The 17,649-nt window shown below is 39.6% G+C and overlaps 1 protein-coding gene across 1 annotated transcript in view; it reads right to left on the minus strand.

The window, feature by feature from the left end:
• Positions 1-3,992: 3,992 nt before the first annotated feature.
• The window catches only part of LOC148865183 (26S proteasome regulatory subunit 4 homolog B), a 28,717-nt gene continuing 15,060 nt past the window's right edge, over positions 3,993-17,649 (minus strand). Inside the window, exon 6 of the mRNA XM_088975066.1 lies at positions 3,993-4,285. Within this exon, the coding sequence (XP_088831192.1) occupies positions 4,202-4,285 (84 nt within the window). The 3' untranslated portion in view covers positions 3,993-4,201. The remainder of the gene's footprint in view (positions 4,286-17,649) is intronic.

Raw genomic sequence — 17,649 nt, forward strand, 5'->3', positions numbered from 1 at the left:
CAGGAAGATCTCCTGCCTGACAACCGTACCTGCCAAATCTGGAGACTACACCCACGTCTCTCGTCAGGCGGCGTCATGCCTGCCAACCCTGAGAGGAGTCCCTTGCCTGGCAAGGTCATACTTTGCAATGGTTACCTGCGCCCACCAGCTCAGCCCTAGCAAGTAACGGATGCGGCAGAGAATCAGAGGTGGTTATACCTGATTTGACAGGACATCAGTGTATAAGAGCTCCGCCCCCCAAGAGCAAAGGTAACTTGCGTGATCTGCGTTCTAGCCCTTTCATTTTTGCTCTGCAACTCTCTCTTCCTGCCACTAACTTAAGCATCAGAGTATTCCAGCCAGGAGAGCTCCCCGGGGATCCTTCTTCTTCCTCATAGGTATCTCGTCCGTCGCCAAATAGGAGCGCAGCCGCTGCCAGGTAGGAGTGACCAGATCGCGCACCATCAGTTACCATGATTATGTAGCCTAAAGCACAACTCCAGATATGTGGATGGAGGCATTAGATCAAATTCCACATTAATTGTATTATATATTAGATCAAATTTTGTATTAGTTGTATTGTTTTTATGATAGGAATTTAGAAATTGTAATATAATTTTAACATAATTGCATATAAATTACAATTATTGGAATGTGACTTTTATCTTTTATAATATCAATGGACCCACATATTGACATTTCACAGGTGTATTTTTATTTACATGCTTATAAATAATTATTACAATATTTGTAATAATTTACTAAATTAAATAGCAACAATTACAATGATAATTGACAATAGTTAATGATTGTCACCAAATGTGATCAATTATTTTTTTTAATATGTGACAACAATTACTTGATTGTTGCTCATTCAACAATAGTTTGCAAGCCTTGTTGCTTAAAATATTTATGGGAAACAATTGTTCAATTGTGGCTATTGTTCAATTAACAACGATTAACTTGATTGTTGTGTATGGAACTTTTAAGGTAACAATTGCTTGATTGTTGCTAATTCAACAATAGTTTGTAAAGACTAATGCCATAAATAAGTATAAGAAGCAATTGTACAATTACCAACAATTTACATGATTGTTGTATAAAGAACTTTGGGGCAACAAGTGCTTCATTGTTGCTCATTAAACAATAGTCTAGAGGGGTTGTTGCATAAGATGATAATTAGAAACAACTTTTCAACTATTGCAACTGTATAATTAACAACAATTAGTATGATTGTTGTTGAAGATAATTTTAAGCAACATTTAATCAGTTGTTGCTAAAAATATATATGGGAAATGGTCTTTATTAATTGTTGTTGAAACAAAAATATTGGTAGTAATTGCAATTGGTTCTTGCAAAACACTATTGCTGCTAATAGTTGGTCCAACTATTATGAAAATCATATTTCGCAACACCTGATTGTTGTTAAGAACTTTTAACAATGGCTACGCTAGCAATTGCTTGTTCAGTTGTAAGTAAAACATTTTGTAACAGTTTTCCTTATATTGGGAATAATTTTTGGCTATTTCTGAAGGCCAATTTTCTTGTAGTGGCTCTAATATATTATTTTTTGTTTGTAAAACTAAGAACCTATTATCCGATAAATACACAATCACTAATTTTCGATCGTAGTTTCCTCTTTTTGGGCTCAAGAAGACCCACTTTAGCTAGACACCCTCAAACCTCCAAATATTTCAAATTAGGTGCATGTTCTTTCCATAATTCATAAGGCATTTTCTCTAATTTTTTTAGAGGGAATTTTGTTTAATATATGACAAGCAAGCAAAATAGCTTCCACCTACATGTTGGAAAGTAATCCTGAACTTATTAGCATTGCATTTAATATTTCCTTGAACGTTCGATTTTTCCTTTTAGTTATTCAATTTTACTCAATTGTATACAGGGTTATTGTTTCATGTATTATTCTATTTTCTTCACAATATTTGAGAAATTGCGCATTTTCATATTTCTTTACCACTATCTGATCTTATTCTCTTTATTTTCCTATTTAATTGATTTTAAACTTCTAGTTTATATTTAATAAAAGTTTCATCACCTCATCTTTGGCTCTAAGTAAGTAAACTCTAGTGTACCTACAGTTGTCATGTACAAAGGTAATATAATAATTTTTCCTCCTTCACTCATTATGTTTCTAAAATCACCTAAATTGGTGTGGATTAATTCCAATAATATCAGATTCACTTTCAATTGATTTGAGAGGTTTTTTATGATGTTTTGCTTCCACACAAGCTTCGCATTTTACAAAATCAGCATTTATCAAATTGAATATTATTCCAACTTTCTCCATTCTTTTAATAGAAGTACTAGCTTTCATTGATTCGTTAACAACATTCAAAATAAATAACACATTGCAATTGTAGCCCTTCTCAACAAACTCTCCATTGCAAGACAGAATTAATTTATCTGACTCAAACACAAGTTTAACACCAACTTTATTAATCAAAAAACCAAAAATTAAATTCCTCCTAAAATTAGAGACATACAGGGCATCATTCAGCTGAAGCATCTTCCTGAACGTCAATTTCAACGTCACTTTTCCCTCCCAGCAACAGAAGTATTGGAGTTCCATAAACATTGCTTCTCCCTCTTTCACACGTTCATAAGAGGAGAAAAGGCTTCCAAGGCGAGGGTAATTTTTCAATCAACGCTGCAGCCTGGAATGATTCATCAATGTGCATCCCTTCTGCTAAAATTTCATGCACGATTATTTGATAATCATCACATATTTGTCATCAACCATTTTAAAGTCTAGGAAAATTGCAATACTTCTTTATGCCTACATCATCAATGGAGAATTGGACAATGAGTTCAGTATCTGGTCGCTAACATAAATATCACCTTTCTTGACTATCTGATTAACGTCATTCCCAAAAGGTTTAGACAAAACATAAGCTAGATTATTGTCAAGGAAAATCATAATTTTCACGGACTACCTACGATAGTTCTTTCCATTAAATGGTTCCAACTATGACAGATCAAGATGGGGATTCGACACAACCATTAAATCAATTTTAAGATTGTTAGAAAATATGAAGTAATATGACTATAACAATAAAGAACCTAGATTCCCAAACAACAAAGAGATCCAGATTGCAAAAGATATATGTATCAAACTAATAATAAGTAATAAACTTATCGGTAATAGTTGAGTCTGTACGAAGCAGTGTGTTACGTACACCCAATATAATTTAACAAAGAGAAAAACTAGCATGGGAGAGAAAAAATACAAATTATACATGACCAATACAAATACTTCAAAGATGGTTTAATACAAAGTTACAAACACCTTCAAAACGCAGCTTCCAACTGGAAAACGTTAGGGTAGGACTCAGGAAGGAAAAACGGGAATGTAGATGCTTGTCGATGATGACTTGGTTGGACCATCCGCAGAATACAAAGTTACAAACACCGATAGAATCATCAATGGCCAGAAGCCCAAAAGGCATAACTTAGCGTGTTTTATTCTGTGAACGTTTCAATCTGTACTTTTCTCATTATGTTCATTTGTACATATTATTTATATTTACAAAAGTGAGTTTTGATTTATGTATGCACCAACCATTAAAGAAAACTTCATTTAAAGGCTTTCCCCAACAGTTGAGTATTTATTCACTCAAATAACGCCTAATGATGCTTAGTTGTCAATAAGCAGTTTATCAAATACTTTTCTCAGCTTTAAAGACAAATCAAATATAATTATTTATTTAATAAATAGAAAATATACCAAACACATACTTAATCTTAACCTGAAATGACTCGTTTCAGAAATTTAACTACTGAAGGAGTGACAATATTCACATGTATGATGTATCTAACCCCACATTTGTCCCCTTCAATTATTTTCATCTTGCACCCCACCAAGGTCCCATTCCATACATATACACGCGAGAATCATCACCCGTTTCAGTATGAACTGGATAGTTGCAAAATTTTTTTTTTTTTAATTGTTGCAAAACCAGTGACATCAATCTCTGAATCAGTTAATAACGCCCTTCTGGAACACAAAATGTTGGATAAATATGTGAGAGTTAAATACAAATAGATGTATGACACTCCCATGAAAGATGGTCATTTCAAGTGCTTGATAAGCTTAACGTTATACGATAAGTCAACAACAGATGTCATATCCAAAATGGGGGAAAAGGGAAGAAAGGAAAAGCAAAACATGTAAATGCCCTTGAAGCCCACAGGACAAGAAGTTCTACATGTAAAGTCCTTCAGGCACCCCTTCTTTCTTCTTAAACATAACCTTTTCCTTAGCCTTCTTAAAGTCCACATGTGTTACCTGAAATGCAAGAAGACAACATGTTAAATTTCGAATCAGCATTTTAGGCAACTGATTCCAGCAAGGATAGTAGTGATAATTGCAGAATCCAACAATTAAAATGTCCAAGGTTAAAATCAAGGACGACAGAAGGGCACATCTTTAAATAGTTTTCAGCAGTCATTTTGACCATCCAGAAAAGTTCTTGCAATTTTGTTACTTAACATCGAGATATCTTCTTAAGCCCCCACCCTATGTCAAAATGTCAAACATTATGGATAATATGAACTCAATCTATTCCCTATATATCAGAACTTCAGGAAAGAAAGAGTTTAAAAAATCGTAGACCTTTCCAAGGAAAAGGGAAGGTATGGGAACATCAGTCATCCTTTCAGGTCCTAGGAGTAGGAGACTCAACAAGGGCTGAATCTCTCAATTAATCTAGTAGAGAGGGATTCCAGAGTAAGAGTGGGATGGCCAAGGAAATAACAACAAAGGCTCATGGTAGTACAGGCAAATTACGAGGGAAATGAGGGAATCAAATGGTTATTAAGAGAGCTTGAAGCAACTTTCTCATGGATCCAAAGATAAGCTAAATGTGGCTGATACCATGGATAAGCAAGGAGTAAATAGGAGACATTTGTTTTGGGAGGTCACTTCTAGCCCAACAAATTGAGGATGTAATTCACTGCTGTACATATTATTCTTTTTAAATGAGCAATAAACATTAACAGCTACCAAGAATTTAGAGTAAGAAAGCCGATATCAACAATGGCTGCCTTTCAGCACAGTAGATGAAGATGGATGGTGGTAATCACAATCTTCCCCCCTAGTTGCACTCCAGGGAGCATCAGATGACAGTTGAACGAATTCGGATTAGCTGAACGCGATGGCTGTTCAGCAGGCTGTGGAACCAATGATGAGGTTCCATGCCAACCTTGCTCCAGTTGAACAAAAACCTGTCTATGGAGATTGATGGAGAGACAGAAGTTTTGGGGAGGCAACAAAAGTCCAAAAATGGTCTTTGGATGGAGTTTGCAAGGTGTTCAAGGGGAAGAAAGTCAGTTACATAGCCATAAAGGATGGAGACAAATGAGAGCTGAATACACTACCTCCATAGGTGTTTGGTGGGCAAGTTCGAAGTGGATTCTCCTTTTCTATTGAGGCAAAAATGGGGTCTACTTGTTCCCTTAGGGGTGAGAAGACTTACCAGTGGTTCATTGTTGTTCTGTATAGCATCTGAACAGGAAGCTAGTCAGGTTTTAAGAGAATGGTACCAGGACCTAGAGGTTGAGGAGTTTAGCTCTCAATGGTAGGTGGTATGCTAGCATGGGTAGCATGATGGAGAAGGAATGGAAAACAAACACCTGTTGGGTTAGGAATTTTGATTTTCCATTGCATCCATGGAGCATAACGGTAATCAAATATATAGGGAAGGTATGTGAGCTTATTAGGATGGACAACTCTCATTCAGAGGGTTGTGTTAACAGGTGTATTATATGTACTGTACACAGTCTTAGTACCTGCAGGAGTATTTTCGTAATTATGTAGTCACATTGGTATGTACGGCCAGAACAGTATAAATAGAAAGCTTCACTCGACTGAAGCTGAGTTTTTAGATTGAGGCCTTAACTCAGCTGCCTCTTCTTCTTCCTCTTCTCCTTCTTTCTTTTCTTCTTCTTCTTCTTGGTCTCCTGCTCAACATGGTATCAGAGCAGGTCTGTCCAGGCCTGCTGCAAAGGAGCTATAGTTGCTGAGGTCTCTCTCCACTGCTGCTGAGCTATGGTTCTGATGCTTGAAGACAAGGAAGAGGAAGCTTCTCTAGTGCTGCAGTTAGTCTCCACTGCCGAGTAGGGCTCTGCTACAAGTAAACTGACTGTTCAACTTCCTAGCACAGAAAAAGGGTTCCTCTACATGTATGTTTGCTGGTAACTGAGGTTGCTTCAGCTAAGAGGACTGTAAAAACTATATCAGATGTTTGAAGGAAGGCTGTGCTGCCTATTGCTGAAGGGAAGTTCGAGTCATGACTGTGCTGCCTATTGCTGGTACTGAGAAAAAAAGGGTTCGGCTACAGTATCAGGTGCTGGTACTGAACTGTTTTTTTTTTCTGTTTATGGCTTCTTGCATGACTGTTAATGTCCCAAAATCTGAGTAGGGACTATTCACCTTCCTCACGATTGTTTGTTGCACTAGTCTACTCCCTAAGGGACTGTTGATGAACCCTAGAACTTAAAGTGACTGTTCGGCTGCCCTGGAAAGAGGACATCAGCCGATTAGGTGCGGTGAATCACCACTTGTATTGCTGTTCCTACTGTGTGTTTTTTTTTTTGCTGAAGAAGCTGTATCAAAGTTGTGAACTGTAGGTCATTCAGACCTGGTTGCACTACATGTGCAGTTCGTATATTGTTCTATGGACTCCTACACAGTGTAGGTCATAAACCCTAGTACTGCAGCTGCAGTGTTTGTGCTTGGTTCTCTGTGAGGCCAAAAATCAGCAAGTGACTAGTTGTGGACTATTGCAGCTTTGTAGTGAAGATTCAGCTACATCCGGAATCTCCACAATGCTGAATGGAATGAGTGAGAACAGTGACCTATCCTTCCCTATGGCTGTTGTTCCTCTTGACGGGTTAAACTACCTAGAGTGGTCAAGGGGGATCAAACTATACATAACTGCAAGGGGAAAAGTAGGCTACATAAATGGAAGAATCAAAGAACCACCCTCTGGAAATGCAGAACATGATAGATGGGATCAGGAGAACAGTATGGTCATGTCATGACTGTTGATCTCCATGCAACCGCAAATAAGGAAGAACTTCAAGTGGGCTGAAACTGCAAATGAGATATGGGATCAGGCAAAGTCCACATATTCTGAACTTCGACACTATGCCAAAATTTATCAACTGCAAGCAGCTTCAGTTGCTTGTAAACAGCGGGAGAGGAGTTTATCAATTTATTACTCTAACCTAACAACTGTTTGGAAGGAGCTGGACCATTACCAAAATATTGAGTGGAAGTGTGAGGAAGATGCAAAATTATATAAGAAACTTGTCTCACAACAAAGGGTGTTTGCCTTTTTACATGGTCTCAATCCTATCTATGAACCCATTGGAGTACAAATTTTGAGTTCTGAGGATCTTCCTTCAAGTCATGAGGTCTATGCTCTTGTCCAGTCTGAAGAGAGCAGAAGGAACTTGATGGACAGCACCGGAGGGGATGCAATTGTGTTGGTGGCAAAGGGGGGTCCCTCTACTAGTGGAGGACCTTCTTTCAAGAGAGGGGATTTCCAGAAGAAAGCAGAAAATAAGGAAAATTGTGGTGCACTAATTGTCAGAAGCCCCGGCATACCAAAGATACCTATTGGGACCTCCATGGGAAACCGAAGTGGGCTCAGGATTTACCTAAGAAGCAAGGTTCGGATGGTAGTAGAAGACCTGGGCAGCAAGGTACCAAGAAACACCACATGGCCAATATGGTTACTCGGGAGAATCAGCCCTCCACCTCCACTGTGACTCAAACACCACATGGCCAACATAACTACTCTGGATCCGACCCAAGGGAGGATATTGTCAACTCCTTCCGTGACCATTTGGAGCTTTATGGTAGAACAATTCGCCAGATGGATGATCCTCCCACCACCTCTTTTGCATCCACATCAGGTAATCCTGCCACAACTTTCCATGTTGCTTCTCCTGACCTTTACTCTCCATGGATCATTGATTTTGGAGCGTCAAAGCACATGACTGGTATGTCCTCTTTCTTCCAAACTTATCACTCTCTTTTCGGAAGAGATAAAGTGAGACTAGCTGATGGATCATACTCTCCCATAGCTGGTCAAGGAACTCTATCTCTTCCCCTTGGCCTTACTCTTTCTAATGTTCTTCATGTTCCAAAATTTCCTATAAATTTGTTTTCAGTCAGTAGTGTTACAAATTCCTTAAATTGTTCCGTGACTTTTTTCCCTTCCTATTGTGTGATTCAGGATCTGGCCTCAGGGAGGACGATTGGTAGGGGTCGTATGGTTGATGGACTCTATATGCTGGAGAATACGGCTAGTCTTCTTGTCATAGAGTCTATGAGTCAGTTCAAAAAGAGTAAAATGTATTTATGGCATTGTCGTTTGGGTCACTTGTCTTTTGAGTCCTTGAAAGTTGTTTTTCCAGAACTGTGTAAGTCTGTGTCTGTTTCTAATTTTTCTTGTCAAACGTGTCAGTTAAGCAAGCATTGTAGAACTCAATTTCCTCAAAGAAATAGTAAATCTGAGTTTCCTTTTCACATTGTGCATTCTGATGTGTAGGGCCCTGTTACTTTACCTTCTAAGAGTGGCTACAAGTACTTCATTACCTTCATTGACGATTACTCCAGATACACTTGGGTATATCCAATGCGAACCCGTGAGGAAGTACCAAAAGTTATCCAAGACTTTCAGCGGATGGTCTTCACCCAATTTCAGACCGAAATCCATATATTCCAATCAGAAAATGCAAAAGAATTTTTTCATAGTGACCTCACGAAGTTCTTTGCTTCTCATGGCTCACTTCACCGGAGCTCTTGTGCCCGCACACCACAACAAAATGGTGTGGCTGAACGGAAGAACCGACACCTTCTTGAAGTGGCACGGGGTTTACTACTCCACATGAATGTTCCCAAACGTTTTTGGCTTGAGGCTGTTCTTTGTTCTACATACCTCATTAACCGAATGCCCTCCCGTTGGTTAGAGTACAAAGCCCCACATCAACTTCTCTTCCTTAAAGCCCCTCTTCTTTCTATCCTTCCTCATGTTTTTGGTTGTCGGTGTTTCGTCCAAAACCTATCTCCCACCCGAGGGAAATTAGACTCTCGTGCTATCCCGTGCGTATTTCTTGGCTACTCATTCTCTCAGAATAGGTATCGTTGCTTTGATCCTGTTTCTCGAAAATTCTATGTCTCCATGGATGTTACCTTCTTTGAGGATGAGCCCTTCTTTCCTGTTTCTCCTCAAGGGGAGTGTAGGTATGAGGAGAAATTGGTTTAACTTCCTCCTCTGCCTACTCCTTCTCCTTCTCCCCCTTCTCCCTCCGATCCTCCTCCTTTCCGTGTTTTTTCTCGTCGTCGTAAAGGCCAACCAAATTCAAGAGTTGTGGAGAATCCAGAAGCCGTGCTTCAAATGCCATCAAATTCCTTGGGGGAAGATCATACTCATTTAGGTAACTTGACTCCCAACCTCCCTGTTGCTAATGATCTTGACCTTCCCATTGCCCACAGGAAAGGTGTTAGGTCGTGCACCATTAAACACCCCATTTCCAACTTTGTTTCCTATGAGAACATCTCACATTCATTTCATGCCTTCCTTACCTCCATTAACAGTATCCCTATTCCCAAGAATGTGGCAGAAGCACTCTCAGTACCAGAATGGACAAATGCCATGAAGGAAGAAATTGATGCTCTCAATAAGAATGGGACGTGGGAACTCGTTGATCTCCCTAAGGGAAAGAATCCAGTTGGATGTAAATGGGTGTTCAATGTTAAGCATGGGGTTGATGGAACCGTGGAGAGGTAAAAAGCTCGTTTGGTGGCAAAGGGTTTTACTCAAGTATATGGGGTTGATTATGTAGAAACCTTTGCCCCTATATATAGCCAAAATGAACTCTATTAGAGTCCTTTTTTCTCTTGTTGCCAATCTGAATTGGGATCTACATTAGCTCGACATCAAGAACGCCTTCTTGAATGGTGACCTTGAAGAGGAAGTTTATATGGTTCAACCCCCCCGGTTTTTTGTCTCAAGGAAGTGAACAAAAGGTGTGCAAGTTGAAGAAGTCTTTATATGGGCTGAAGCAATCACCAAGAGATTGGTTCAGCAAATTTCATACTGCAGTTCAACAGAGGGGATACAAGCAATGCCAGTCAGATCACACACTATTTGTAAAAAGAGTAGAAGGTAAGATGGCTGCCCTAATAGTATATGTGGATGACATAATTGTTACTGGTGACTGGAAGGATGAAATTCAAAGTTTGAAGGGCTTCCTTGCTACTCAATTCGAAGTGAAAGATCTAGGACCCGCCAAATACTTCCTTGGGATTGAGGTTGCCCGATCAAAAAAGGGTATCATCTCCCAAAGGAAATATGTCCTAGATTTGCTTAAGGACACTGGAAAGATTGGGGTTAAACCAGCTGACTCTCCTATTGACCCCAACCATAAGTTAAGTGACAGCCAAGGTAAACCACTTGAGGATGTGAAGCAATTTCAGAGGCTTGTAGGGAGATTGTTGTACCTCTCTATGACTCGTCCAGACATAGCATATGCTGTTGGTGTCCTCGGTCAGTTCATGCATGCGCCTAGGTCACCCCATCTTGAAGCAGCGGAGAGAGTTCTACGGTATCTTAAGAAGTTCCCGGGTGCTGGTTTATTATTCCAGAAACATGGACACTTGAGGGTTGAAATTTACACAGATGCAGATTGGGTTGGATCTCAAAGTGACAAAAGGTCTACTAGTGGTTACTGCACCTTTGTAGGAGGGAACCTTGTTACTTGGAGGAGTAAGAAGCAAACCGTGGTAGCTAGATCCAGTGCTGAAGCTGAGTACCGTGCAATGGCACACGGAGTAGCCGAAGGTATGTGGATAAAGAATCTATTGGAAGAGTTGGGGTTTCCAGTTGGTAAACCCATGACTCTACTCTGGGACAACAAGGCTGCCAACCCGATACTACATGATAGAACAAAGCACATTGAAGTGGACAAGCATTTTATCAGAGAGAAAATCATCACAAGCGAAGTATGCACTCCATACATCAGCTCTGAAGACCAACTAGCAAACTTATTTACAAAAGGGCTAAACCACTCTAGACATCAAGGTCTCTGTGACAAGTTGGGCATGATTGATATCTATGCCCCAACTTGAGGGGGAGTGTTAACAGGTGTATTATATGTACTGTACACAGTCTTAGTACCCGTAGGGGTATTTTCGTAATTATGTAGTCACATTGGTATGTACGGCCAGAACAGTATAAATAGAAAGCTTCACTCTACTGAAGCTGAGTTTTTAGATTGAGGCCTTAACTCAGATGCCACTTATTCTTCTTCCTCTTCTTTCTTTTCTTCTTCTTCTTGGTCTCCTGCTCAATAGGTTGCAAGTGGGTTAGAATGGAGATTAGATGGAAGAGCTCAGTCCTTGCCACCAAGTTTTTACCGGGGGTATACACATCATGGAAGGGATTAGTGAACTGAAGCTCATCCCAAATGAAGCAATCTCCATGATAGTTTCCAATCACAGAAATGGGGAGAGGATGGTGCATATACCAGATCCTCGATTTGTGATCTAAGACTAGTCACCGCCAATGTCAAAGAATCTTAGTTGGCACACCCAAAGACTGGGGACAATGGGGCTCACCAAGAAGATAGCAAACATCAATCTACCACTCAAGCTAAGTCTGTTGGCAAGACGAGTTCCAAGAATAATGGGAATCAAAGAATGGAGATGGGGGCAACAACGCTTCGTCCAATGACCAGGGAAGGAGGTCATGATGGTAATCCCTAGCCTGTCAAGCTCAGTCTCCAAATGTCCAATCCAACACTGTTAGTGAAACATTCTTACTTCAAGACTGCCCACAACAATCAAGTTTCACATATGTAGATGAAGACATGCCACAAAATTTGAATTTCAAAATGGGAGAACAAGTGTCCAACATGCACTGGACAATAACAATCTAAAGGCACTGATTCAAGTTATTGTTTTTGATTCCTACACATGGTTTTAACCAAATACAAGAAAAATAATAAATGAGAGTGTAGACATAATTCCAGCAGGGGAAACAACCAAGGATCTAACATACACCCAAATTGAGGTCTAGAATTGGCTGAGACGGCCACAAGTTGGGCTGATCTTCATGTTTATTCCAGGAAGATCAGGTAGAAACCAAGCAGATGAAAAAAAATTATGGCACTTGCTTTCAGAGGTGGATAGGGCTCCACCAAAAGTTGAACAGCTGTTAAGTAAAGTTTGTTCAAACCAGCCAGGGGTCAGCAATGTTCCATTCAACTTGGTAAACCACTAAGAGGTAAAAGGCATTTTAATTGTAAGGAGAGAATGCTTGCAATAATAAAAGAGCTAGATGAGAAGGAGAATATGGCACCTCTTCCGAAGGATGATGAATAGAGAAGGCTCATAGCAAGGGACGAATATAGTAGATTGGCTCAAATGGAAGAAAGTTAGAGCCACCCTTGCAAACCTACCAACCTACTTCCTATTGGTCTTTAGGATTCCTTCTAGGGAAGCCAAGAAGCAAGAAAAATTAATGAGGGATTTCCTTTGGGAACCGGGAGAGAATAGGAAGGATCATCTAGTCAAATGGGAATGGGAAGTGGTGTTTAGGAGTAAAGAGGAGGGAGCATTATGAATAGGAAATATTGTGCAAAAGAATACAGCTCTATTGGAGAAATGGTTGTGGAGATGGCCAATAGAAAGAGAGACTGGCACAAGGTGGTGGGAAGTATCCATGCTCAATCAAAGAATAGATGGGATGTTGGAGTATCTCGACGAACAAATTTGGCAACACCTTGGAAGGTAATTAATAGTATTCTTCTTCAATTCCTTAAGTTCATCAGGTATGATGTGTGTGGTGGTCACTCGGTCCGTTTTTGGGAAGACCCTTGGGTTGGAGAGGCTCCTTTGAAGGACCTCTTTCCATCCTTGTATATTGTCTCTCTATACAAAAATGAGGTTGTTTCAAATTTTTCCCCTTTGGAAACTCCTATGGCACCAGTTTGGGATTTTGGTTCCCGTAGAGGATCAAGGGATAAGAAAAGTAAGAGCCTAATTCATCTTGAGTCTGCATGATAAAGTTTGTTTGGATCCCTCTCAACTAGACAAAAGAATCTGGATTTCCCGACCCTCCGGTCTTTTCTCTTGTGCTTCTTTTTTTAAATCCCTTCGTCATTCTCCTTCCCACCAGATGTTTCCAATTACAGAGGTCTGGTGCAAGCCTATTCCCCTCAAGGTTTTGGCATTTCGCTGGGACATGTTCTATGGGAAAGTAAACACCTTGGATAATCTACAAAAGAGAATACCTTTTCTTTGCATCTCTGCTAACTAGTGTACTCTTTGCAGGTCACATGGTTATCACTGTTATCATGTACTAATCTCTTTTTCAATTACTGCAGAATTGCGGGATTGGCTTTTCTTGATTTTTGGGTGCAGGTGAAACAGGCCAGCAGAAGTAAGTATGCTTTTTGATCCATCTACCTTTGTCTGGCGACATAGAAGAGGAAGAATGATGTGGAGGTGTGCAAGAGCAGCTCTAACATGGACAGTGTGGGAAGAAAGAAACGCAAGGATTTTTTCCAAGAGAAGGAGAAAAGCCTATAAGAACTGAAGGAGTGTGTCTTGTATAGAGCCATCTTGTGGCTGGAATCTCTGGATCTTTTTCATTAGTTTTCCTTTGATGATCTTTGGAGGAGTTGGGCAGCAGTGGCAAGCTCCTCCTCCCTTAAGAATAGGTTGTGTTAGAGTTGTCCCCCCGCCCCACCCCACCCCGTGAAGGCTTTATGAAACTAAATTTCGATGGTAGTAGCCAAGGCAATCCAGGTCCCTCTGGGATGGGAGGGGTTATAAGGAGTGAAAGAGGAAATGAGGTTAGATTATACCTGGGCCCCTTAAGAGTGGGGAACTCCATTAGGGCAGAATTATTAGCAGCCCTTCGAGGGGTGCAGCTTGCAGTACAGCAGAAATGGAACATCTAATAATAGAAGGATATTCCAAGGTAGTTGTGGGGTGGTTACAAAAATCAGAGTCGATGGTGTGGTGTTTTAGGAATGAAATTAAGAAATTCAAGTGGCTAACAAGAAGTCTGTGTATTAGAATATGTTGGGTGGGGAGATCAGCAAATGCTATGGCTGATAGCTTAGCCAAGCAAGGGGCAAACAGGGAACAATTGTATTGGGGATCTCGGTAGTAAGCTTTTGTTTTTGATTTCTTGGAGAGGTCGTAGCTCGTGCCTCTCCACAGGACACTTGTACCTGTTCTATACACTTTCTAATAAAATTTTTCTTCATTTATCAAAAAAAAAACACCAGATTTTTTCCATCAAATTGCTAATATTCAACGTAGACATAAGACGATATTATGGGGTAGGGAATGGAGACTTAATAGGAGGTTGCTGATGGTAATACTTCTTTCTACAACTGCTTGTTTGCTTCTTTCTACATGGATGATTGCTTTAGATTATACAACAATGAAGATAAGAATGGGCTGGAGAGGTAATTTAAGGAAGAAGAGGTACCGCTTGCATTGAAAGAACTCAAAGGGGACAAGGCTCTAGAGACTAATGGCTTCTCGTGGCTTTTTACAATAAATGTTGGGTTATTATCCAAGAAGATCTACTTGCAGCCTTGAGGGCAAACTATCTAATGCTACTAAATCTACATTTATTTCCCTTATTCCTAAACTTCAGGGTGCCTTGGATTTCAGAGATTTCTACAGTTCTACCCAATTACCCTAATCGAGAACTTATAATTGAGGGAGACTCAAAGTTGGTGATTAGATGGCGGCAAAAGGAAGGGGAAGAGGGTTGGTGGGAATATATTCACAAGAGGATAAGAATTAGAAGGCTGCTACAAGGAATGGAGATTACCCTACAATGGGTGAAATGAGATGTACTCCTTTGCTGGTTCTTTGGCAAAACAAGGGGTGGGAAGAAATCAATTATTTTGGGCATGTTTGTAATCTTATTTTTTCTTTTGGGAGAGATAAGAGAGTTTATATCTCCTTTTTTCTGCTGTGTACCATTCAATATTTTTAACGAATAAATTTAATTCTGTTATCAAGCAAAAAAAAAACTTGTACAAGTTGCTATCTAAGGTCTTATCAGAGTGGTGGGTCATCTCGTTCTACCTTCTCAAGGAGATTTTGTGGATGGGCACCAAATTCTTGATGGCCATGTCATTGTCAATGATAAAAAGCCGTTCCCAGTGTTAATTGTAAGCTTGACTAGAAAAATAATACAATCATATCCAGTGGGCCTCATGGACTACATTCTATGAAGGATGGCCTTTGCCACTTTGTGGAGGAAGTGGATCCGTTGTCGTGTCTCATTAATGGCACTCTAAAGACTATTTCCCAAGGGAAAGGGGCTTAAGACAAGGATAATCTTCATCTCTATTCTTTTTTTTTCAGTTATCCCTATTCTTGTTTTTGTTAGAGTTTGATCCATTGGAAAATTGATTAATATGGCAATAGAGTCTTCAGTTATCCCTATTCTTGGGGTTAGGGAATGTGCTCCAAAATAATGCAGCCTTGTTAGGGAATGGCTCCAAAAAATTAAAAAGTATCAAACACAATATTAATTAAAAATATAATCTAAAACTTTATAATAGATATTTTAAAATAACAATTATCTCGGAGTAAAATACATAAACATAACATGTAAAACAAATTTAAAATAAAAATTTAAATACAAAATCAATCATAACATATAAAACATATTCAAGCATGTAAAACTCTCAATATCTTCATTTTTTTCTCAATTGCATTTCCTCAAATAGCTAATGTGATGTTAAATATTATGCATTCTTGATTCTCTGACCACCTTTCTACCAAGACCCTCAAGGCAAGCCCAAACAAGTCATTATTAGAGTCTATATAATTCTTAATCCCTATAAAAAAGATTTTATAATTTAATTGTCTTTTAAAAATATCTTTTATTAGGATTAATGAATCCGCAACATTAGCAAGAGAAAATGGGCTGCAGTGGCTGCTACAGTTTCCACCAAGATCAAATCACAAGCTGAATGGATTCCCCCACCAGACAGTGGTGAAATTGAATTTTGATGGAAGCTGCCAGTGTAACCCAGGGCCATCAAGAATTGGTGGGATTCTGAGAGACAAAGACAGCAATATGTTGTCTCTACTTTCAGGACCAGTGGGTGAAGGTGATTCAATAAGGGCAGAGCTACTAGCAGAGGTACAAGGTATACAGATGGCTAGTCAAAGTGGAGTGACAAATCTGCTAGTAGAAGGGGATTCCAAGGTGGTAGCAGGCTGGCTAATTAGCCCAGAAACAGCTTGTTGGGGCTACAGGGATCTGTTAAAGAAAGTTAAATGGATGACAAGGAATATGACTGTCAGGTTTCAGTGGGTTAGAAGATCAGCAAATGCAATGGCTGATTCTCTGGCCAAGCAGGGGGTGTGTCAAGGGGAGATCTATTTTGGGCTACTTTGTAATTGTGTCTCCGGCTTGGGCAGTTTTGGTGTATATGGTTCAGTCCTAGGGGGGGTAACATCTCGTGCCTCCTCCTAGGCTGATTGTATTTTTGTTATTTGATTTAATAAAATTACTCTCATTTATAAAAAGAAAAAACAAAAAAAAAACTGCAGAAACGTACACCTTTTGAAAGTGTTATGCCTGGGACCTAAGCAAGGCTCATACCCTAAAATGCACCTCAACTATGTGCCAAGTAGGGGTGATCATTTCAGGCCGGGCCGGCCCGGAAATTCCGGGCTTGGGTCTGAGTTTTGTGTTCAGGCCCAGGCCCACATCAGGCCCGCAAATTTTAGGGTCGGGCTTGGGCTTAAAATTTCAAGCCCGACCCAGCCCGCATATTTTTAAACTTACACATTTTTTGTATAATGTATACATATGTAAAAATGTTATTTTACATTATATTATATATAAATATTATAACATGACATGTATAATTTATATTATATAATGTATAAAATAAGTTTATATGCATATTATGTCATGTAATATAAAATATTATAGACATGTAATGTTTTATATATGAGTGACATTGGCCCAGAATTAGGCCCGGCCCGGGCCCATGTAGACTTGGGCTAGGGCTTATGTTTCAGGCCCCGAACCCCGGGCCAGGCCGGGCCTCGGCCTAAGCTATAGCCCTTATCATAAGTGCAAAGCCCGGCCCTGCCCATGATCACCCCTAGTGCCAAGGCGCCCCTTTTAAATTATCGTTCCTGCCTTGATCTTTTTATTTCTTCTACACATTCATTGGCAATCAAAATTTGATAAATAATTTCTTCTTCCTTGTAAAAAGGTCCCTTGAGATTATAACTAACAATAGAAGGAAGTACAGCTTTAATCCCCAAAGAAAGAACCTTTGCCACTATCTTGTAGATACTAGTCACCAAACTAATAGCCTAAAATCTTAGGGTGATTCACATCACTCTTCTTAGGAACTAACACTACAGAAGTAGCATTAACTCCTAGGCTAAATATTTTTCCAGCACTTCCCAACAATCTTGATAAAAATCCATAGTAAAACCATTTGTACCCCAAGGCCTTTAATCTATCCATAGAGAAAACCGCTTGTTTAATCTCTTCTTCTTTAAAGTTTTTCTCCTGCCATCTAACTCTTTCCTCACTTAAATTTGACCAATTAACCCCTTCCACCCTTAAT

The sequence above is a fragment of the Nelumbo lutea genome, chromosome 3, assembly GCF_056320005.1.
Source record: "Nelumbo lutea isolate HS-2025 chromosome 3, American lotus-T2T, whole genome shotgun sequence".
Taxonomy (NCBI): Eukaryota; Viridiplantae; Streptophyta; class Magnoliopsida; order Proteales; family Nelumbonaceae; genus Nelumbo; species Nelumbo lutea.